The sequence below is a fragment of the Erinaceus europaeus genome, chromosome 4 (genome assembly GCF_950295315.1).
Source record: "Erinaceus europaeus chromosome 4, mEriEur2.1, whole genome shotgun sequence".
Classification (NCBI taxonomy): Eukaryota; Metazoa; Chordata; class Mammalia; order Eulipotyphla; family Erinaceidae; genus Erinaceus; species Erinaceus europaeus.
The window spans coordinates 20,576,347-20,600,169 of record NC_080165.1 but is presented as its reverse complement, the minus strand read 5'-3'; the positions used below and the strand labels follow the sequence as shown (position 1 = coordinate 20,600,169).

The 23,823-nt window shown below is 52.4% G+C and overlaps 2 protein-coding genes across 5 annotated transcripts; one reads left to right on the top strand and one right to left on the bottom strand.

Moving 5' to 3' along the window:
- Positions 1–5,278: 5,278 nt before the first annotated feature.
- On the bottom strand, positions 5,279–14,571 carry MPST (mercaptopyruvate sulfurtransferase). Of its 3 annotated transcripts, none has more exons than XM_007519356.3 (3): positions 14,439–14,571; positions 9,558–10,183; positions 5,279–5,797 (listed from the first exon to the last, which is right to left on the bottom strand). In XM_007519356.3, the coding sequence occupies exons 2-3, from the start codon at positions 10,150–10,152 to the stop codon at positions 5,499–5,501; spliced, it is 894 nt and encodes a 297-aa protein (XP_007519418.1). In that variant the 5' UTR covers positions 10,153–10,183; positions 14,439–14,571; the 3' UTR covers positions 5,279–5,498. The 3 variants fall into 3 exon arrangements, with proteins under 3 accessions (XP_007519418.1, XP_060044884.1, XP_016042039.1); XM_060188901.1 differs by lacking the exon at positions 14,439–14,571 and adding an exon at positions 14,188–14,269; XM_016186553.2 differs by lacking the exon at positions 14,439–14,571 and adding an exon at positions 11,373–11,397.
- TST (thiosulfate sulfurtransferase) lies at positions 14,475–23,646 on the top strand. 2 transcript variants are annotated; one of them, XM_016186554.2, is made up of 3 exons: positions 14,475–14,581; positions 15,385–16,000; positions 23,195–23,646. In XM_016186554.2, exons 2-3 carry the CDS (start codon positions 15,406–15,408, stop codon positions 23,482–23,484), a joined length of 885 nt encoding a protein of 294 aa, XP_016042040.1. In that variant the 5' UTR covers positions 14,475–14,581; positions 15,385–15,405; the 3' UTR covers positions 23,485–23,646. The 2 variants fall into 2 exon arrangements, with proteins under 2 accessions (XP_016042040.1, XP_007519419.1); XM_007519357.3 differs by lacking the exon at positions 14,475–14,581 and adding an exon at positions 14,680–14,808.
- Positions 23,647–23,823: the final 177 nt, after the last annotated feature.

Below are 23,823 nucleotides of genomic sequence, written 5' to 3'. Positions count from 1 at the left end.
CACAGATAAATCAAGATGGAAAGGAGAGAGAGAGAGAGAGAGAGAGAGAGGGAGAGAGAGAGAGAGAATTGCTGTTTCTCCCTTGTGACACTTCTCCCCAGCAGATGGGGACTGGAGGCTTGAACCTGGGTCCTTGTGCACTGTAACATGTTTCCTCTGGCAGGTGTGTCTCTGCCTTCCCCCTTTCTAGCTCTCTTCCTCCTGTGTTCCTTTCCCAGTTCCCTCCAGTAGAGGAAAGACAGTTCCCAGTATCAGGTATTTCTTTACTTATTTGCTCAGTCTAGTTTCTTAATCAATACCTATAACACTGAAAAAACACACCTACTGACAAGAGTTCACTATTTGTTTCAGGGTGTTTTTTTTCCTTTGTGAGAGGATGTCAAAATAGTCGAAATACCATGCTCATGGATTATGGGGGTGCAGTTCTTGGGCTGTTCTCCTCGCCCAGCTGCGGCACTCATTTGAAGTAAACATACGTCTCCTCGTTTCTATTTGCATTGGTTTTTATTTTCCACTCTTGTTGATTTTGACTGATTTTTTTGAGTATGCAAATGTGAAAGCTCTAAAAGTCAAAGTCATGCAAGAAATCATTTGCATGGAGGTGTTATGGGAAGCTAAATAAGTCAGAAGGAAGAAGATGAGTATTGGATAATTTCACCCAGGTGCACAATGTAAGCATATAAAAGAAATGAACAGACACAATGAAATATAAGAAACCAGGGGACAGTGACAACAGAAGAGGAATTCCCTCAGGAGGGCAGGGGACAGAGGTGAGGGACAAGTTGAGTTCTTTGTGTGTACTTAAGAGGTGGCAGACATTATTTCAGATTTTTATAACAACATTAAAAATGAATTCAGGTTGCCTGAGAGGTAATGTATTGGACTCTCAAGCATGAGGTTCTGAGTTCAATGCTGGATACCGCATATGCCAGTGATGCTCTGATATGTCCTCTCTCTCTCCCCTCTCTCATTAATAAATAAATAGATTGTAAAAAATAATTCAAGGGGCTGCATAAATGGTTCTGCAAAATACTCTCAGGCTTGACTGAGGCCCTGTGGTCCCAGGTTCAATCCCCAGCACCATTATAAGCCAGAGATGGTCAGTGCTCTAGTCTCTCTGTATCTCTGTCTCATTAAAGTAAATTATATATATATATATTTCATTTATAGAAAATTATCATTGTTCCATTTGCTCATTATTTTTTAATATTTATTTATTTCCTTTTTGTTGCCCTTGTTGTTTTATTGTTGTGGTTATTATTGTTGCCTGTCTTTGTTGTTGGATAGGACAGAGAGAAATGGAGAGAGGAGGGGAAGACAGAGAGGGGGAAAGAAAGACAGACACCTGCAGACCTGCTTCACTGCTTGTGAAGCAACTCCCCTGCAGGTGGGGAGCCAGGGGCTCGAACTGGGATCTTTACCAGCCCTTGTGCGTTGCGCCATGTGCGCTTAACTCACTGCGCTACCACCTGACTCCCTCATTTGCTCCTTCTTATTCCCACTCATCCTGTTAGTTTCTGGCTTATTCTTCTTGTGGATTTATTATGTTTTCCAAGGATGAACAGACAGACATACATCTCATTCCTCTCTTTCACTTACAGCTTCACCCCCTCCACTGAACAGCAACTTCTAGAGATCACCCCACATCCTTGCACAGAAGTCCCCCTCATTTTGTTTAGACATCCACAGCTTTGTTTTGTGAATAGACCCTAGTTACTACATTTTTCTATATGTTGACACTGGGCTCATTTCCAAGATTTTGTCATTACAAGTCATGGTCGAGCAAAGGACTCAATGAGCATGAGCAGCTTGTTGGAGGTGTTATCTTCTCAAGGGGCCTTGCTGAACGGAACGCTAGGGGCATGTGTAGTCTCGTCGGCATAGCCAGGAAGACTGATCAGCAGTTGCAAGAACTTGGCTCTGAAAGCACAGCAATTCGGGCATTTTGGTGGAAGGGATTGGGGGGGGAGCAGCAAAGGCCAAGGGAAGCAGAGTCACCGAGAGGTCAGCTGCCACTGGTGTGCTGCATCAGTCCAGGAGGCTACTATGCTTCAGGACAATTGATGCCTACAATCAGGAAGCTTCAGTTAACTTAAAGATTTTCATCTCTTTCCAAGTGACTCACCCCTTTGAATCAGAAATGCTCAAGCTTTGTCACGCTGACTTAGGAGTCATTCCAGTAGGAGTGACACCTTGTGCTGTGAGCAGTCACCTTATTTGACACCATACCCATGTGCGTGCAACAGGGCAGATTGCTCCTGTTTTTTTCTTTTGATATTTTATTTGTTTATTGGATAGTGACAGAAATCCAGAGGAAAGGAGATCAAGAGGGAGATACCTGCAGCACTGCTTCACCATTTAAAAAAAAATCATTTTATTTTTATTATTGGATAGGGACAGAGAGAAGTTGAGAAGGGAGGGAGAGATAGACACCTGCAGCCCTGCTTCACCACTCATGAAACTTTTCCCCTGCAGGTGGGGACCAGGGGCCTGAACCTGCATCCTTGCACACTGTAATGTGAGCACTTAACCAGGTATGCCACTGCCTGGCCCTCTACTTCACTGTTTGTGAAGCTTCCCTCCTGCAGGTGGGGACCTGGGGCTTGAACCTGGGTCCCTGCACATGATATCCTGTGTGCTTAAGAAGGTGCACCACCACCTAGCCCCTGCTCCTGTTTTTTCAGACGAGAAGGATTTAGAAGGCAGAGCTGGGCCTCGCACCCAGTGAATTCCAGTGTCAGGGTTATTCAGCTGGATGTGTGGGGTACAGCTTCTGAGTCTGTAGGGCAACAACCCAGGGCGGGGGTTCCTCCCAGTCCAGCTGGCCAGGCCAGGCTGGGAACTTGCCAGCTGCCTGTCCTGACACAGAGCAGATGCTCAGCAAATACTTACCAAGTTGACAAAAATTTCACCACCCTAGCTGCTGGATGTTTCAAGTCCCTGCCTAGAACACTGGGTGGGGAGGGGGAGGGTGCTGTCAGAGTATGGGGTCCTCAGTTAGAACTGGGTGGGGGTATAGCATAATGGTTATGCAAAGAGACTTTCATGCCTGAGGCTCTCAAGTCCCAGGTTCAATCCCCCACACCACCCTAAGCCAGAGCTGAGCAGTGCTCTGGTAAAAAAAAAAAAAAAAAAAAAAAAAAAGTTACTTACTATGGGACTTCAGGCCAATCTGCCCAGACTTAAAGGAGGGAGTTCTCAAAGGAGAAAGCCCCAGCTCCCCTTAGCCTGGGTTCTCTGTTGGGAGGTGGACTGGGATGCAGAAGGGACCTAGCCCCCCACCCCAACCCACCCCACAACACACACACTTACATCCAGAAATCAAGGTGTCTCTGAGTGAAGCTTCTGCAGTAAGTTTGTGTAAGGCAGATCACTTTATAGCACTCCCTTCTCCTTGGAAAGACATTAGCATGAGTTAGTTTCTTCTCTGAGCCTGGGAAACTTAGCTACTGGAGAAACTTTATTTTCTGAGCTGGAGAATGAACTCAATGTGCATATGGGTGACATTACTGCTGAGTGGTTGCACCAGGACACTTTTTTTTTCATTCTTTATTTGAGAGAGACAGAGAGAGAGAGAGAGAGAGACATGGGGGAAGGGAAGAGAGAGAGGTTAAGAAACTTCAGTACTTCAAGGGAGGGGATGGTATATGAATTCTGGTGGTGGGAATTGTGTGGAATTGTACCCCTCTTATCCTATGTTCTTGTCAATATTTCCATTTTATAAATAAAAATTAAAAAACAGAAACGTCAGCACTGCTTCACCATTCATGAACCTTCCTACATGGACACAATCTGTTTTTATTGTTGTTGTTATTGTTAATTTACGAGAAAGAATCAGAGCACCCCTCTGGCAATGCTAGGAGATCTAACAAAACCTTATGCTTGAGATTCCAATGCTTTGTCTGCTGTACCACCTCCCCCGCTGATACACATAGTTTTATTTTATTATTTATTTATTTTACCAGAGCACTATTCATCTCTGGTTTGTGGTGTTGCAGGGGATTGAACCTGGAACCTCAGAGCCTCAGGCAGGAGAGTCTTCTTGCATAAGCATTAAGCTGTCTTGCCCACCTGCAACCACAGTTCTTCTATTGGCTGTCCCTGCTCTCAATGCTGGCAGTGAGGTCTTGCTGCGTAATTAAAGCTCTTTTAAAAAAGTGGTGATAGTTGAGGTTTGCCCTGTGCCCCTTCATTTAATCTTTGAATTGCTCACAGAAGGTCCTTTCACCCGTTTTAAAGACGAAGCGGAGACTCAGCAGTGTATCCAAGGTCAGTCAGGCAGCCCTGTCGGGGCTGGGATGGAAATCAGATCTCAGATCTGGAACATTCCATGTGTTCACAAACAGTTCTGTCTTGGGGAAGAACTGACACATCCCAGGAGAAGAAACAAGGCCGGGGGAGGGGCTTCAAGCAGGATCCCTGTCTACATCATTTTGACTCCTGACTGGATTGTGTTAAAAGCTCCTAGAGCTCCAGGTGATTTTGCCCTTAGGAGATACTAGGCCAAGTCTGAAAGCCTTGCATGCCAACTGTGGGGCGATGCTGACATCTAGTGGTCAGAAACCGAACTGCTGCTTGATATCTGAATGCACAAGGAAACCCGGCTTAAGAATCATCTCTGTGGCCTTGACGTGCACCAGAGGAAATGTGGTTGGAATTCCAGGTGTGAAGTACAGTCACTGCTGAGTCAGGAGATCTAGGCTAGCCTTGGTTCACCTGCAGAGTCATTATCTGACTCTAGGGAAGTTGCTGCCTCCTCCTCCAGGGGGACCCCCAGTAGCTTCTGGGATTCTGCTGGCTCTGTTCAGGTGCCTTAGGGGTTAGAAGCTGGACGGGTAACCCAGGTTCTGACAGAGGCTTCTGGAACATTCTAAATTCCTAGGTTTACCTCCACAGAAAGGACCAATACAATAGATCCTTGCTGAGTCTGGTGTGTGTAGAGGCAGCTAGACAAGGGAAAGAGGAGCTTTTTGACTGAGAAGAATTGGCCCTCGGTAGCCCCTCACATCCAGGTAGGAGGCTCCTTTCCAAGGGAGCACACAGCTCTGGAAGAGTCCCTCCACCCCCATATTCTCCAGCCAGGAAGGGCCAGACCTCAGTGTAGCAGAGTCTCTAAGCCCTGGGTCCACCTCTTTCTTAAAATGAGATATACTGCTTAGTAAGGTTGGGGGGTTGGGGTGCCCGAGACATAGCACCATTCAGAAGGTAGGACAGGATTCCCTCTGCTGAGTATGCTGGGCTTTGTAGGGAAACTGAGGCAGCCCCACAGGGAAAAGGATTTAACACTGAGGCACTTTATTTCTCAATGTGAAGGAAGGTGGTCCCCAGCTCAGCAACATACAAGCAACACCCTTCCTCCTCTGCCCACCAACCAGCCATCGCAGAGGGTCCACAAATCAACACAATGTGTGGCTTCTGAGATATCACCCCATCCACCACTCAAGCTGGGTGTGGAAACACTCTCCTGGCCAAACCAGGCAGGCCTCGGGCGGCCAGCCTCACTGGGACTTGCCCTGGCCCTCAGAAACGATGTCCCCTGGCTTGGCACGCATGTACCACTCCACCCAGGAGCCGTCGTACACAGCCACGTTGGGCTTCCCACAGAGGTACGCTCCCAGGGCCACATGGCAAGCTGTGACACCAGAGCCACACGTGGCCACCAGGGGCTGGGACAGGTCCACCTTCTTGTCCTGGAACAGGCTGCGAATGTCCTCAGGGCTCTTCTCCATGCCCTCCTCCGTCAGGAAGTCAGTGAACGGGATATTCACAGAGCCAGGGATGTGTCCGGGCTCCACACCTGTGCAGGAGGAGGAGACACACACACGGGAGGAGACAGCGTGCTGAGAACGGCCCCCTTCCAACATCTGGGGTGCAGACACTGTCTCCAGGAGCTCCCTGTTAACAGATGCTGAGGCTCATGGTGGCCCAGTCATACCCCCAGCAAACTGTCAGCTAGAATCTGGATCTGAGACTGCGCAGTTTCCCTCTGGAGTCACAAGTTCCCTGGTGACACCATGAACCCTGGGGACAACTAGGATAGGACTGGAAGCATTGCTGTTAAGGAGTTTGCTTCTCAGGGTCAGGGAGGGAGCTCAGAGTTAGAGTTTCTAAGGCCCTGGGTTCAATCCCCAGCACTGCCTGAGAACAGCAGAGAAAAAAAACAAGCAGAATTCCATCTACGGCAGAGTGGTGCTTTGTTACTCTCTCTCAGTCTCATTCTCCCATAAAATAGATTTAGGGGACCAGGTGGTGGCACATCAGGTTGAAAACACATTATTCCCATGCTCAATGAGCCAGGTTCAAGCCTCTGGTCCCACCTGCAGGGTGGGAGGGGCTTCATGAGCTGTGAAGTAGTGCTACAGGTGTCTTTCTTCCTCTCTCAACTTCTCTCTGTCCTATGAAATGAAAACTCCCCCCCCCCAATTTTTTTTTAATTGGGTCAAGGAAGTGACTCAGCAGAGAATGCACACCTGAGACCCTGAGCTGAAGCTCTGGCACTGCACATTGATCCAGCAGGGGCAATGGGGGTTGAGAAAAGGGCCTGCTGGGACTAGAGAGATAGCTCACTGGGTAGGGTAGTTGCCTTGCCTGAAGTGCAGCTCAGTTTCAAGCCTCTGTACCACATGGGAGGGGCTCTGACAGTGGAGGAATTTCCAGCATACTCTCACTGGAAATCTCCCTCACTTTGTTTGTCTCTCTTTCCTCTCTCTGAGTGGAAAAGAGTGGTGAAATCACACATATGTGAGACCCCTACTCCCACCAGAAAAAAATAAAAAGGAAAGGAAAAGGAGGAAAGAGAAGTACTCTGGGCGGCACGGGGCACAGCGCAACAGATCGCAACAGTACTGGCTGCAGTTGACATGACTTCCTTCTGATTCGGCTCTGAGCTTCATTCTGGGCTTCTTGGCTGTAGTTTTATTTTTAATCAGCCGCCCAGCCCCTATGAGAAACTGATTGATCTTCCTTCTCTTGACATGAGGTCATCCAGGAACACAAGCTAATTTGTCTAAGCTAGTAGAGGCAGGACGGACCCTGGCAAGGCCACAGGACCTTTCCTCCAGAGTACTGACCACCCCCCAAGACACACCTCCTTCTCTGCAGACTTCTCTGGACCCCCACACCCTCTATTCTACCACCCCACCAGGAAGGTGCAACCAGTGACATAAAATAGGGGTCACAAACCAGACTTTCACGGCCAATGACTGAGACCCTGACTCACTCTGGGCTCCAAGTCAGGCCAGGCAAATTCTGCCTCAACTTCCTCCAGCAGTGCAGTGACCTTCCTGCAGAGGCTGGTAACTCAGGCCACTCACTGTCTACCTGCTGGGCTGGGGGCACAGACAACTCCCAGGCCACTCACTGTCAACCTGCAGGGCTGGGGACACAGACAACTCCCAGGGAGGCTGGCACAGGCTCCCGCTTTGCAGATGCAGAAACAGGCTCATTGGAGGCAGGAGGAGCAGGAGCGAGCTCTCCAGCCAGGATGGCCACTGGCAGGGCAGGGCAGCCCCTATGCTTTGGGCCCTATACAGCAAAGCGTGCCCATCTTCTCTGCCAGGCCCACGTGGTGGTGAATGACAGCGACACTTGGTAGGTGTCAGGCTGTTTCTCGGAACGGCAGACAGTGAGATTCCCCACGGGTGCTGGTGGAGCCTGCACACACAGCAGCTCAGTTCATGCTGACAAGCACCTGTGATGTGCGCCATTAGCTCCTGTCTGGGTGAGCAAGCACAAGGAGCATGAGCAGGGGAGCCCCAGGAGAAGCTAATCCTCACCACCCCCAAATCTCCATCCGTGCATCCTGAGAAAGCACAGAGAGCCAAGGGCTTCACAAGCTTCCTTTCATCTGATACCGGGTGCTTATGGCGTTCTTGAAGCTTCACAGTTGAGAGATTAAGTGGCCTGTAAGGTATCACAGGGCGAGTTCAGCCTGGAGCTGGACTCTGCCCTCTGGCTCCAGTTCCCTACTCTGAGCTTTGTTTCCCTTACCCCTCACCCACACTGGGCTGCAGAATGCAATGGGCTTTAACTGGATGGACCCTGTGAAATGGCCACCTAGGAAGATTCAAAACTGGGTGGATTTTAGTGTTTCCCTGTGGCCTGGCGCAAGGCCAGCAACCCCTCTGCAGTAAGTGGCAGAGACCTCAGAAGTCACCAAACCCCCCTGGGACCTTGATCCTGTGTGCCACCTTCTGGGGGCTGTCGGTGGGGTCTTCAGCACGGTCTCTCCCCCATGCCATCCCAAACAACGCTGAGAGAGGCCCAGCACAAGCTGCTCTGGGAACACAGGGACAAAGGGGATGTCAATCAGGGAGGGCTTCCCAGAGAAAGTGGCAAATCCTTGCAGCCTTTCTGACACAGAAAAGAAATAGTTGGGGAATCCCTGGCTAGAGCCTGAAACCTTACTGAGACCTTGGGTATGGTGGGCAGTAAACCGCCTCATGGACTCACCCCAGTGTGGTCCTGATCTGTCTGCTTTAACAAGATTTAGCTTCTAACCTAACTAGTTTCAGGAATTCTAAACCCATCTGCCTGGGGTTTTCAGCTCAGCACTAGTGAGGTGTCCACAAGATGAAACCAGCCTACCTTCCTCTGGGGGCAGGCAGCTAGGCCAGGAATAAGCTCTCTTTCCATTTATTTATTTTAGCAGAGCACTGCTCAGCTCTGGTTTAAGATGGTGCTGGGGATTGAATTTGGGATTTTGGTGCCTTAGACATTGAGTTCATTTGCATAACCATTATGCTGTCTCCCTCACCCCGTAGGCTTCCCTTCTCTTTTTCTAACCATTAATTTTAATGGGGGGGGAGAGAAAGAGAGAGACTGAGAGAAGCCAAAGCACTCAGCTCTGGCTCATGGTGCTGCTGGTCACTGAACCTGGGACTTTTGGTGCCTCAAGCATGGAAGTCTTTTTGCATAACCATTATAGCACCTGTCCCCCTCCCCTTTTCTTTTGCTAATAACCTTTTCTCCCACCCCATTTCTGACTATAAAAGACTTCTCAAGTACAAGCAGCTTGCTTCCACTTGCTACATAGCTGATCATAAAAATCACTTAGCAGAAATCTCTGAATTAGCTAGGATCAACGGGCACCCCTCCTGCTCCCTCTCTCTAGCACTCAGTCAATTACTCCTAATCCACAGGGACCAACCCCCCCAGTACTGGTGTAGAAGTGTTGGGTCCTCACAGCCCTCCAGGAGCCCCTGATTTCCCCACGGTGGGTGGTTGCCCAAGAAAATCTTCCTGCCTCTGTGAGTGAGAGGATTAAACACCAAACCCCTCTCCCCTCCTTACTCCCCACTACATTTCCTTTAAAGCTAAGGATAGGGGCTGGGGAGACAGCACAAGTGTTCAGCAAAAAAAGTTTTCAAGCCTGAGGCTCCAAGGTCCCAGGTTCAATCCCCGGCACCACCATAAAACAGCGCTGGGCAGTTAAAAAAATAAATAAATAAAGGAGGGGGGGTAAGACATGGGTGAGGTGACGGCATGTCCAGGGTGGGTGCACCTGCACCCGCGTCCCATGATCCCCCCCCCAACCCTGCCGAACAAGGCCGCCTCACCTTCTCTGGGTTCGGGGTCTAGGCCCCGGAAGCGGCCGGCAGCCCGCGCATCCACCAGCTGGAAGCGGGGGGCTCGGATGTTGTCTCTGATGTCTTCGTGCGTCTTGACGAAGGCGGGGTCCAGCGTGGCCGAGAACTGGGCGGGTGGCGGACTGCTTGGACCCGAGCCCAGGGGCAGCCCCAGGCGCAGCCAGTGGCGGAGGCCGCCGTCCAGCAACGACACTGCGCGGTGGCCGAACACGCGGAACATCCACCAGACGCGCGGCGCCGCGTACAGGCCCTGGTCGCTGGCGTCGTAGACCACCACGTGGGTGTCGGCGCCCACCCCCAGGCTGCCCACGTACCGGGAGAAGTCCGCGGCGCCCGGCAGCATGTGGTCGTAGGGCGACGAGCGGTCGCTACACTGGTCGATGTCGAAGAATGCAGCGCCCGGGATGTGGCGGTCCTCGAACTCGCGGCACGCGTCGCGGCCCAGCGCGGGCAGGTACCAGGAGGCGTCCAGCAGCTGCAGGCGAGGCCCCGGGCGTGGGGCCCGCAGCGCCTCGGCCACCCACTGCGCCGACACCAGCGCCCGGAAGAGCTGCGGAGGGGCCATGGAGGCCACTAGGCGGTGACACTAGGGGGGCCTGGAGACAGGGAGAGAGTCAGCAGGGAACTAAGGACAAAGCCAAAGCCCGCCCAGGGGCGGCAGCTGCAGCCGGGAGCCATGGGCAGAGCCAGGCCTCTCCTCCTGCCCTCCCTGTCAGGCCTAGATAGATACACAGTACAAAGTGACAGCTAGATACACAGTGCAAGTGACCCAGTGGCCTTGACCTCCAGGACAGGGTCAGGCAGGCCACTCACAGCTGCTGGTTGGAAGGCAGGTTCATGGACCCCTTCAGGCAAGTCAGGACAAGGTTGCCTGAGATTCAGGCGGCTCCTAAGATGCAGCTTAGTTTCACTGAGCAGAGGAGCAGGAGTCCAAGAGGAATTCACCTGCTCATTCACCATTCACCAGTTAACTGGCAGCCCAATAGGACCAGCAGCTGGAGTTTACCCAGTCCTTGCTATGTACCCTTTGAAAAATTTTTTAGGTTTACTTATTTTTAATAGTTTATTTATTTGATAGAGTCAGTGAAATCAAAGCATTGCTTCACCACTTTTGAAGCTTCTCCCCTGCAGATGGGGGTGGGCTTTAAACCTGATTCTTTGCACGTCATAAAATGTGTGCTCTACAGGGTGTGCCACCACGCAGACCGCACTGTTCACCCTTAACTCCTCAGAATACCTCACGATCCTGCAGGGCACAGCCTGGGCTCTCTGTGATCTGTCGGGGCGGGGGGGGGGGGCAATAGAGGTTTGGCAGTATCTCCTGGGTCAATGACCAGGGTAAACAGCTAGACAGTGGAGCTAAGCTCCATCTCGGTATCTGCCCACAGAGTCCAGATGTCTTCCCAGCATGGCCGGTGTGGGGCTGGAGTCCAGCAAGGCCAGGCTTGGCCCCTCCAGCCCCCTTGGCTTCCTCTCTAGACCTTCTCTGAGCAGTAACTCCAGTGGCTTAGTGTACCACGCCCTCTCCCCTGCAGGCCTGCAGCTAGCTGAGTGGACCAGCATAGCGACACATTCACCTGAAGCCTTCTAGGGCCTTCCATTTTGTCCCTGTGCTGGCAACCACTTGCCCATTAGATGCCTTTGTGTAGGCAAGAGAAAAATGCCCCTCCTGCCCAACAGACACAGACCCCACCCCAAAACAAACCAAAGAACCTGAGTGGACAGCTGAGTGGAGCTGTAAGTGACTCCCATTCCCTCCTCAGCTGTGCACCATTACATCCATACCAGGGTGGAAGGGTGGACAGAGGACAGTACTTTGTGGAGCGTCCCTGTGTCTGCAGCAGGCCCTTAGTGTGTCCCTGCAGGCAGGTCCTGGAGCTGGGCAGCAGCAGACTGGAATCAGATGCCAGAACTCAGGTCCTGAGGCTAGACTTCTCCAGCCTCAGGGCAAGGGCCAGGCTTAATGGGTCCAGCCTGACACAGTATGACACCTAGTGTCTACCCCCTCTCTTCTCCCAGTCTCCTTCAGGCTGGTCTGTAGGAACTCAGGTTGCCAGGTCCTGAGCTAAATGTTGAGTACCTCCACTTTGCCAGGTATTAGGGGATTGTTCGTGGGACAGTGCCACCAAGGAAAGCCAGTGTGAGCACAGGGAGCTCTCTCAGCTTCAGGTGGGAGCAAAAGGTTAGGAGGGACTCCTGGAGGAGGAGGGAGCCCAAACTGACTTGATCGGTTCAAGATAGGCTACAGCTTGGCCTGCAGCATAAGGAGGCTTTGGGCGGGGGGAGGTGAAGGCAGGGCTGATTAGGAGGTGACCCCTGCATTTGTGAGTTACACTGCAGCTGGTGGATGCTGCTGGCTCCTCCATCAAGAACTTGTGTGAACCAGGACAGCACCCCAATCTCTCAGTTCCTTGAACTCCTTGATCACTAGCCTCACCAAGGGCCCATTTAGAGCAGAAAGAACCTTGATTTTTCATGTTAGAGCAACTCTTACCCCCCCACCCCCAAGAACTGCAAATCCACTGTAGTGCTTATATTGTGGTGTGATGGTTAAATGGGCATTTTAGGGTCCCTAGAGAAGGTTCTTTATAACGGAGTTTCCAACTCTCATCTCTTACAGTGAAGAATAAATATAGGGAAAAATAATGAATATGGGAGATAGCGTAATGGTTAAGATTTTCATGCCTGAGGCTCCACGCCCCTAGGATTAGTCCCCCACACAACATATGCCAGACCTGAGCAGTGCTCTGGCTAGAAATAATGAATGACAAATACGGTAGGGTTGTGCATTGTGTGTGATTGATTGAAATAGTTTGGGATTGGGCAGTGGCACAACAGGTAAAACTCACAGGTTACCCTGGGTTCCAGCCCTCTTTCCCCCCTATCTTAATAAAAAAATAAAAATAGGGTGAGGATAGATAGTATAATGTTTATGTAAAGAGACTCACATGCCTAACGTTCAAAAGTCCCAGTTTCAGTCCCCCACACCACCATATACCAGAGCTGAGTAGTGCTCTGGTGAAAAAAAATAAATAAAAATAAGAATAAAGGAAAAATATGGCCACCATATTTTTGCCCACCAGAAGTGGGCATCCACCAAGCCCCAGTGATAACCCTGGTGAAAAAAAAGGGGGGGGGCTTAATGAGGTCCCTTTCTTCAAAATCACCTTTCTTTTTATTTTATTTTTCAGACATTAAGTGCTAATTTATTATTGCCACCAGGGTTTTCGCTGGGGCTTGGTGCAGGCACTATGAATCCACTGCTTCCGGCATTTTTTTTCCTTTTCCCTTTTTTTTTTTTTTCACTGAATAGAACTGAGAGAAATTGAGAGGAGGAGAGACAGAGGAACAGAGAAAGAGAAACACAGCACTGCTTCATCACTCATGAAGCTTCCCCCCCACCCCTTGCAGGTGGAGTTCCAGGGGCTTGAAAATGGGTCCTCATGCATGGTAATGTGTGCACTCAACCAAGTGCACCACTGCCTGGCACCCCAAATCACCTTTATTGGATGACCTTTAAATGCAGCAAATTTAGACCCTTAGAATCTAAGGATTGGGGGAGTCCGGTGGTAGCACAGTGGTTAAGCGCAGGGACTGGTGTGAGGATCCTGGTTAGAGTCCCGGCTCCCCACCTGCAGGGGAGTCGCTTCACAGGCAGTGAAGCAGGTCTGCATGTGTCTATCTTTCTCTCCTTCTCTCTGCCTCCCCTCTTCTCTCCATTTCTCTCTGTTCTATCCAACAACAACAATAACAATAATAAGCACAATAAAACAGGGCAACAAAAGGCAATAAATAAAAGTAAAAAGAAAAAAAAGAATCTCAGGATTGGGTGGGATCTCGGAGGTCTGAGGTCACACTGTTCCACCCTCTGTCTGTTCCCACAAAGTACTTGTGTGTGGGGGTGGTGGTGGTGAGGGGGTGTTGTGCGGTATGGCCCCGGGACATGCTGGCAGCTGCAGGTCCACTTATCAGTGGCAGAGTAGACTCCATGGAAGTGGCTGTGCAAATGCTTCTTATCAAAGTCTGAACTTTTGCAACTTCCTGTCAGAATATATCTTTTTCAGGATAAATAACAGATGCTTTTTTTTTTTTTTTTTGTGATGGGGGAGGGTTGGAGGAAAGCATTCTAGGCCTTAGTAACAACGTGTGCAGAATCAGTAGCAACTTGTGTTAAAGTTGGGACAGAGGTGTCCCAGCCACTAGTGAGTGATTCCATTCCCAGGAAGTCTATGGTTGGTGTACACAGCCGTTGTTTATAATCGCAGTGTACGGGCCCCGATCAGTGAGTTAAAGAGAAACAAAGTCACTGTGCTTGTTTTAATAGGAGGCCTGCGTGTGAGGCAGGTCAACAAGTGAGGGGGCACCACGCGGGCTCAGATCAGTGTGCACAGCCAGTCGCAGCCTAGGCCAGCGAGAGAAATTCCTGGACTAACTCACAGGCCTTAAGGAAGGGCAGCTTAGTGTCACCCCAGCTGTGTTCTCTTGGAGCCTCTGGGTCAGTTGATCTTGTCTGCCGGCCTGTCTGCCTTTATCAGCTCCCTCCCACCTCTTACCCTTTTAGGGTGTCACCACGTGGCCCCGACTCCCACCCGCCACTCACCGGTACCCCACTGTGAGCCGCCCCCAAGTTGGCGCGGAAAGCCTGGGCGCTCCCTGGCCGGGGCTCCTCCTCTGCTCCCACCTGGCGGGGGAGCCCCCTCTCGCGCTCCCCCCCCACCCCTCACAAAAGCAAGCACGGCCCTGCAGCCGTGACCCGGGCCTCGTGTTCCGGGTACCCTCCCGGACGAAGGCGCCCCCCGCCCCCCGCGCGCTCAGCTCCCCCACCCGCCTCCCCCTCCTCCCGCCACCAACCTGCTGCGGCCGGAGGGAGGAGACTCAGCCCAGCCCACCGCTCTGGCCACTCCGAGCCTCCGCCGTCAGCGCCTTCCACCGGCTGGCGCGAGGGGGAGGACGGCTCCGGGGTTTGCGGTGTTCCCGCATCCCGGCTCGCTCCGGTACCTCCCGCGGGTCTCCGGGGTCTGAGCGGGTTTGGGAGGCCGGGGGCGCCCAAGCTGGGTCGGCAGAGCGGGGCGGGCGGCGCGGGGGCGCGGTGGGTGGCACGCGGGTCCCCCCTCTGGCGGCGGCGGGTGGTGCCGGCCGGCCGGGAGCCCTGGGCTGGGGCTTTAAAGCAGCCAAGTTCTCCAGCTGCCCGGGGCGAGCACTGGGGTGGCGGCGCGGGCGGGTGAGTGCGGGATAGGGTGGCCGGGCCGGCCACTTGCACCCTGGGGGAGGATCCAGGGGCCGAGACCGGGCGAGGGGTCCCGGGAATTCCGGACCCAGCTGGGGCAAAGGGCGCTGGACGGGCACACCGAAGGCAGGCGAGCCCAGACCGCAGCAGACTTTACCTGAGGCGCTAGGCTTCACCGAACCCCTGGGCACGCCCCCATTCTCCTGCCCACACCCCAGAGGGGGTTCTGAATGCTCCTATCCTTCTCCAACCTGTCCCCATCCTGGGCCACTTTACGCTGCTCCTTTTTGGCAAGATCCGAAATTCTCACTTCTAGGGCCAGAACCCCTCCCAGTATGCCCCTCACTGGAGGCCCCCCACTCTTTCCCTATCCCTTCTGCTCTGAGGGCTCCCAAGAGGGGCGCAAAGCAGGCTGATCACCCGGTATTTGCAAACCTAGGGCTACAGGATCCACCCACCTGCTGTAAACACCCCCAGGGGAGTGCCCTGGGGAGCAGCACCTCCTCCTGGTCCACCCCTGAGGCACAGACTTCTCAAGCCTCTCTTTCTCCCTGTTGCCACCCGCGCCAGGTGACACGCAGAGCGGAAGCCATGGTTCATCAGATGCTCTACCGGGCTCTGGTCTCCACCAAGTGGCTGGCAGATTCAGTACGAGTAGGCAAACTGGGGCCTAGCCTGAGGGTGCTGGACGCGTCCTGGTACTCTCCTGGCACCCGCCAGGCCCACAAGGAGTACCTGGAGCGCCATGTTCCCGGCGCATCCTTCTTTGATATAGAGAAGTGTCGGGACACCGCATCCCCCTACGAGATGATGTTGCCCAGCGAGCAGGGCTTTGCCGACTATGTGGGCCGCCTGGGCATCAGCAACGACACCCACGTGGTGGTGTATGATGGTGACGACCTAGGCACTTTCTACGCGCCCCGGGTCTGGTGGATGTTCCGAGTGTTTGGCCACCGTACTGTGTCCGTGCTCAACGGTGGCTTCCGGAACTGGCTGAAGGAGGGTCACCCAGTGACATCGGAGCCCTCTAATCCAGAGCCTGCCGTCTTCAAAGCCTCACTGGATCGCACCCTGCTCAAGACCTACGAGCAGGTACTGGAGAACCTCAAGTCCAGGAGGTTCCAACTGGTGGATTCTCGGTCCCAAGGCCGGTACCTGGGCACTGAGCCAGAGCCAGATGCAGTAGGTATGTGCTGGTGGGTGGCTGGTCCCTGAGGAGCAGTGCCCAGTGGGGTAAGGATATCTGAGCCCCCTCCACGTGGGCCTTGGGCTTTGCATCTGTTAGATGAGAGAGAAGTAAATGTGAAGACATTTTCAGCTCTCCTGATCATGCATTCCCATCATCACATACTGACACGTCCCTGAGCACTCCCCAACACCTAGGCTATGCTCATGAACCAGCATGAGCATGGGTGCCACAGAGGACACCTAGCTCCCCAGGACCTCTCTAGTTCCCCAGGAAACCCTTACAGGCATGGGGACATCCTGCTCCCAGCACCTCCAAGGCTTTTGTGGCTCCTGACTTTTGCAAAGAGCTGCATTCAGTAGGGTTGTGATAGCAGCTGCCTTCCATGTGAAGCACCCCACACCAAATTACCACAAGCAGTGAAGCTTAATATATCCCTCCCTGTCAGTTTTGTTTGCCCGGAGTGTGACACAGTTGAGTTTTGTCTGTCGATGGTCTTGGGGATCGAACCTGGGACTTGTCACTCACATGCAAGCCTGTTATGCTACTGCTATAATATCTCTCAGTCCCTAGTTGCTCCATTTTAGATGGGAGGGAACCAAAATGCCAAGTCATTAAGTTGCTTGTTCAGTTAGGTGGGGGAGTTGGAATTTGAACCCACTGCTGCCTGGTTTCAAACTAGGTCTCTTACTCTTCACTGTGCTCCCCATTCTATCCCAGCCCAGACATCTAAGGCCAGGAAGGAGGCCCTCTTGCTGACTGCAGCAGAGAGATAGCTGCTGAGTCTTCTCTTGGGGACGAAGAAGAGGCCACGAGGGCTCTACACTGAAGAGGAAATACCTAGAACTTTGTGATAGGGTCACAGTGGTGTCACCTTCTTCCCTGCACCAGTCTCTCTGGCTCATGCCTGAACACCTGTAGTGGCCAAGCCCTCACTGTTCTCTGGGCCTCAGGTATCTGTCCAGGCTGGCCTGGGCCATTGAGGTGGAATCTCACTTCTGTGCAGCACTTAGCCTAATGGATTAAAATGTCTCTCCCTTACATCTTGGTCTCTAAGGAGAAAAGTACTGAGTATGTTGGACCGAAGGGAGAGACTGAGGCACTGGCAGGGAAGGGTGGGGGTCAAGGCCACATAGCTAGAGAGTAACCAGGCCAGGAATGCACAGGACTCTGCCCTCACCAGGCCTCCATTTTTTCTTGCCTGGCTTCCTCTTTGAAGCACCCTTCAGAGATTCCTGGCCCAGCTCTCCCACACTCCCTCCTGGCCTTGTTTCGAGATGTTCCTCTCCCTGGGACTCAGGCTGTGGGACTTGGGGAGGATGGGGGCTTTCTCTAGCTGCCTCCTCCCTGACCCTAGAGCGAACTGAGAGTGAGGGGAGAGGGGGTTGAAGGAGCTGCCTCCCACCTCCTCACTGTCATTGTAGAGAGGAGGAGACAGTGTCTCTGGGAGAAGAGGCAGCCCTGAATTCTCAAGTCCTTCCTTGTGGCTCTGCTCTTGCCTCTTCCTGTTCTTGTCTTGTCTGCAGCAACAGCAGAGAGCTCCAAACCCATGTGGGCCTCCATCCCATTGCTCTGCTTCTCAGGTTCCCTTTCTGTCAGAGGAGAAGCCTCCTACCAGCCCTCCCCACCAGCTGTTTTTTTAAATGCAGCAGTGTGTGTGTGGGGGGTGGTGTCTGAGAAGGCCAGGGTTCTAGAAAGGCATGGCAGTGTGTGTGTGTGAACATGACATGAAGCTCTGCCATGTTCATGATCCCCATCTTGGGGCTCAGCTGTCCAGATGGGATGCCCCAGGGCATGTGGGTGGCTGCACGTGGGGCATTAGACACTGGCAGCCCCTGGTAATCTCAGGCAGGCAGGCTGGCCTCTGCCTCAGTTTCACCACCACCCACCAGTGAAGAAGTGCAGTGTGGGACTCAAGGAGACCTAAACTCACTTGTGGTGCGGAGCTTGGGCAAGTCCCCGATTTCTGAACCCTTCTTTTATGGGAAAGGAGCACTGCTTCCTGGAGGAATGCGAGGTTGGAAGTGGGACTTTAGCCAGCTTAGAGTATCCTCATTTTTTTTTTCCTTGAAGAGGTGGATGCAGAGGCTGAAGAGAGAAGATACTGACCCTTTTATGAGCACTTTTTTTTTTTTCGGGGGCGGGGGAGGTGTGCTGGGATCAAACCAAGATTTTAAATATATATGTATATATTTTAATTTTTATATTATTATCTTATTAGATAGAGACAGCCAAAAATGAGAGGGTAGGGGAAGATAGGGAGAGAGAAAGAGAGACACCTGCAACACTGAAAAGACACCTGCAACCACTTGAAAAGCTGTCCCCCTGCAGGTGGGGACTGTGGGCTCGAATTCATATCCTTGTACATTATAACATGTGCACTCAACCAGGTGCTCCACCTCCCAGCCTCCCCCCCCAAATTATTTATTTGCTTATTTTTGGATAGATGAGGACAAATTGAAAGAGGAGAGACAGGGGCATAGAGACCTGCAGCTCTGCTTCACTGCTCCTGAAGCTTCCCTGATGCAGGTGGGGGCCGAGGGCTTCAGTCCCATCCTTGTGCATTGTGACATGTGTGCTCTACTGGGAGCGCCACCATACCTAGACTCTTACACATGCAAAACATGTCCTGACGCTACTTGCGCTGCACACCCCCCTTTTTTCCTTTTAGCTATAGACAGAGAGGCAGTGAGAGGGGGATCACAGCACCAGTCCTTGCTTCAGTGTGATGGGGCCAGGTTCAAATCTGGGTCTTACATGTGGCAAGACAGCGCACTATCCAGGCGAGCTGTCTCACAGGCTCTGCAGACCCTTTGTATTCACTCTCTTCTCTCCTCCAGCAGGAGGGGGAGCAGTTCAGCCCCAGAAGGGATGGAGAAGGGAAAAGAAGCTTGTCTAAGGAGGTGGAGTGGCCAGAGTTGAGCCCAGCGGCTGGCATCAAAGTGGGGCAGCTTTCCCAAGGCCACTGCTGTGTAAGCAGTGGCTGGCACTGGGGAGAAAGGTCGTGGATCCATGTGCTGCTTCATGGGGTTCCCTGGCTCCTCTGTTTGCCTGTCCTCCCCTGAGATGTAGGAGAGGTGAGCAAAGGGTAGGAGGTGTACAGCTGCCTCCTGGGGCCAGGGTAGGGGCTGCTTCTTGCCCTCCACCCCATCCCCACTCGGGGTTGCCTGCACTCTCCAGAAGGAACTGCAAAGGAAAAACCACACAGATGTTGTTGGTTTTGGAAGCCCACACTCAACAGTGCAGCCTGAGGGCTGAGTTCTTGGCCAGCCAGGAGCACATCAGACTCTGAGCAGGGGAGGGGCATGAGGTTATGGGACCCATGCTTCTGCCACAGGCACCCTTTTCCAGATTCGGGAGTTAGATAGGCCTGACTTCCAACCCTTCTGCTGGGTGTCCCTGAACAAATTTCCCCTTAAAAAAATTTTTTTTATTATCATTGTTGGATAGAGACAGCCAGTTATTGAGAGGGGATGGAGAGATAGAGAAGAAGAGAGACAGAGAGACACCTGCAGACCTGCTTCACCACTCGTGAAACTTTCCCCTACAGGTGGGGACTAGGGGCTTGAACCTGGATCCTTGCACATTGCAACATGTGCACTCAACCAGGTGTGCCAACACCTAGCCCCTGTTTCTTCTTTTTCTTTTTAAATTTATTTATTTTCCCTTTTGTTGCCCTTGTTTTTTAATTGTTGTTGTAGTTATTATGGTTGTTGTTATTGATGTCGTCATTGTTAGATAGGAATGGAGACAGGAGGGGAAGAGAAAGACAGACACCTGCAGACCTGCTTCACCGCCTGTGAAGCGACTCCACTGCAGGTGGGGAGCCGGGGGCTCGAACCGGGATCCTTATGCTGGTCCTTGCACTTCACGCCATGTGGGCTTAACCCGCTGTGCTACAGCCCGACTCCCTTCTTTTTCTTCTTCTTTTTTTAATGACTTTTGTTTCTGTTTTGCCTCTAGGGTTATCGCTGGGGTTCTGTGCCAGCACTATAAATCCACTGCTAATGGCATTCATTTTTTTTCCCTTTCTATTTTACTGGATATAACAGAGAGAAATTAAGAGAGGAAGGGGAGAGAGAGGGAGAGAGAAAGACAGACACCTGCAGACCTGCTTTGCTGCTTGTGAAGTGACCCCCTGCAGGTGGGAATCCTAGAACTTGAACCTGGATCCTTGGGTAGGTCCTTGTGCTTAGTGTTATGTGCACAAGGCCCACCCCTGCACAAATTTCTTTATCTCTCTGAGTCTGGGCTTTCTACTCATGCAGGAGAATAATCTTCCCAGCTTGTGAGGACGGAGGATGAGAAAGTTCTTGAGGGAAACCACAGCTTAAGAGTCCAGTGCTGGTGTGAATGAGATGGCCAGCCTGCTCTGGGGAGAGAAGGCCATGAATTTGGGGGAAGTTTCTGAGTCCAACATGCCTTTGTGCCAGTTGGCTGTTCTCAGATGTTCTGCTGCCCAGGTCCTCCAGCCCTCCCCATGTAGAGCTCACTTCCTGCTCATTTACATTCTTCAAACAGACCCTGGGCTGTCCTTGGAGGAGAAGGAAAGAAGGAAGCCCTCCTCCCCTGACTGCCCCAAGCTGCCTCCCACCCACTGCCCCAGGCTGGCCCACTGTGGGAGACTAGAGTCACAGCACCTGGACTTCTTGACTCAGTAGAGGTGCCTTTTATGTAACCAGAAGAAGCAAACAATGAAACTGTTTCATCTGTTTTGGGAGAAAAGAAACAAAACAGCTCCCAGGGCCCTACCAGCCCTTGTGATTTCAGTTCAGCCAACAGTGGGTGATGAGGCACTTTAAAATATGGGGCTCTGGGCCAAGAACACCCCGGAAGCCACCTGATGAATTGTTCTTGCAGGGTAGGGTCAACACATGGTCGACCGCAGACACAGTGATGAAATCGCAATGAGATTACTTGAATTGTACCAGTTGGGACAGATTTCATCAAAGAAACTGGGGAGCCTCTTGGTCCTTGGGGGTGAATTTGCTGGCATGGTTGAGCATCTACTGGGCACGCAGGGTCACTCAGGCCTTTTACTTTAGTGACTGAGCTTCCCCACGCACCTATGAGGTAGGTATGGCTAGTTCCCCACTTCTGAGGCAGAGGGGACTGAGGCTCAAAGGTGTGGCACTGACCTAGTGCATGCTCTGGCCACACTGCCCATCCTCTCCCCTCTGCCCCTGCCTACCCAGCCTCTTCCCTGCACTGTGTGGGATTACACATGGAAGGGGAGCCTGAATAGATACGTGAACCTGACTGGGTCTCACTTGGGTGCTTGAGGAAGAGGGGCGCTCCTGCCGTAGGCTGGAGGCTGGATGGAGGCCTTGGCTCTGCAGGTGGCAGTGGATCTGCCCCTTTTGCTCTGCTTGCTGGCTACACTGAAGCCATATTTCACAGATAGTCCTCACTGGGTGCAGGGACTGTTCTAAAATGGACCCCAGCACCAGCCTAGACTCCCATCCTGCCTCATCTAGGAGATCACTGCCCAATACCCACCCCGACTGATGCAGGTCAAGTGGCTGGGTGACAGGGCCACCACAGTAGTCAGGGTCTTGCTTCTTTCACGTGGGAGTCCTCCTGTCCCCTTCAGCCACAGGAGGAGAACTGAGACTCCGAGGTGACACAGGCTGCTGCAGGTCATCTTGCCAAGTAAGCCACAGAGCAGTTTATGTGCTTTTGCCATGACTGTGTTTTTGATTTTTGTGAGATTTCTTTTTTCCTTTCTTTAATTGCCTTTAAGATTATCCCTGGGGTTCAGTCCCTGTATTATAAATTCACTGTTCCTGGCAGCTGTTCCCCCTACCACCCCTGTCTTATTGGCTAGGACAGAGAGAAATTGAGAGAGAAGGGGAGATAGAGACGGAAAGAGACACGCAGACACTTGCACACTTGCTTCACGGCTCGTGTAGTGTCCCTCTGCAGGTGGGGAGCAGGGGCTTGAACCTAGATCCTTGCTTAGTATTATTGGCTCTTAGCTGGGTGCACCACCATTCGGCCCCTGAGATTTATGTATATATTTCTGTTTTAGCTGAGATCGATAAGTCAGAACATCATTCTAGTACATGCCACATCGGGAATTGAACTGGGAACCTCAGACATGCAAGTCTGGTGCTCTACTAGTTGGGCTCCTAACAGAGCCACCATAACTGTTTTTAACAAGAAATCCAGTGGGCCTTCCCTAGCTCCCCTATGGGGAGCCATTTCACTAAGCGCAGCCTCAGTGAGCACTTCCGTATGGGCTGTGCTCTTCCAGTCCCTACCGCCCACCTTCCTTGCCCAACTGAGCACAGTCTGCCTTAGCATCAGGGTGGGGCCTCCCTCGCAAGGCTGTGCTCACAGTGACTGGTGTGGCAGGCAATGCCTGAATTAACCTGTCTGCTCACTTACTCTTCCCAACCACCCTGTGGGAGAGTGGTAGACCACTGGAGCCATTGCATAGGTAAGGAAACAGATCCAGAGAAGGCCCAGGGTGAAGGTTAGCAGGTGGTCTAGAGGGGTGGGATGATAGCATAGTGGTTATGAAAAAGACTTTTGTGCCTGACCAAGGCACCAAATGCCCCCCGTTCAATCGCCAGCACCACCATAAGCTGGAGCTTAGCAGTGCCCCCGTAAACAAACATCCCAGAACATGAAAGCAACTTGGGGGCTCAGCTAGGGAGTATCTGCTTGGCCATGTGCACAAGCAGGTTGGAGCCTGGTCCCACTGCACTGAAGGAAGCGGAGGATGGCAGAGCTAAGACTCAGCTTCCTGACCTGGATCATACAGGTATCAGCTTGGACGTTCTCACTTCAAAGCAGGGTAGGTTCCCTCTCTCCCTCCCTCTTCAGTTGCTTCTTTCTTGCATGCAGTAAGTCAAGGGGAGCATGACACAAGTCATGAACACTGAACTTAGGCAGCGCTGGGAATGAAGTGTGCTCTGAGAGAGCAAATATGTCATTAAAAAGACTTATTTATTGACGAGAGAGAGAGGGAGAGTAAGCATGCGCCAGGACACCCTTCTAGCTCATGAGGATCTCATCCTTGAGAGTCTAAGGTTTTATTCACTGTACCACCTCCTGGCCACATGAAGATGTTATTTTTTATTTGGAGGTCCCTGCCCTTATAGCCACAACTGGCTGCCATCTTGAGACTCCCTCAGGCCTCTCACCCCAGGTGGCTCCTAACTGTTTGTCCCTGTGTCTCCTGCCCAGGCCTGGAGCCAGGCCACATCCGAGGGGCCCTCAACATGCCATTCACGGAATTCCTGACCCCAGATGGCTTTGAGAAGACCCCGGAGGAGCTCCGTGCTATGTTTGAGGCCAAGAAGGTGGATCTGACCAAGCCCCTCATTGCCACGTGCCGGAAGGGCGTCACTGCCTGCCACATTGCCCTGGCTGCCTACCTGTGTGGCAAGCCTGACGTGGCTGTCTATGATGGCTCCTGGTGCGAGTGGTTCCGCCGCTCCTCACCCGAGACCCGCGTGTCCCAGTGGAAGGCCTGAGCAGCTGGCTGGTCTCCCCCCTCATGACCGTCACCCAGAGCCCCAGCCCTTCAGTGACCCTGTGTGCCCTGCAACTGGTGTCCACTTCTGCACTGAGCGTCACTGAGTAATGCCTGCCCACCTCGCCCCCCAATGAACCTGAATAAATGTCTTCTCTGATTAGCTGTGTTGCTTGCCTCTGTCTGGTGTCCTCACTCCACACTCAGCTTGCAGAGAGTCCAAGGAAAAGAAAAATCTCCTTGGAAACTGCCTGCTGGGGGTACAGGGACACCACTTTGCTGTTTAGTTTTGTCAAAGGCAGCAGCCCTGTGGCCTCTACACTGGAGCATGCTGGGACTT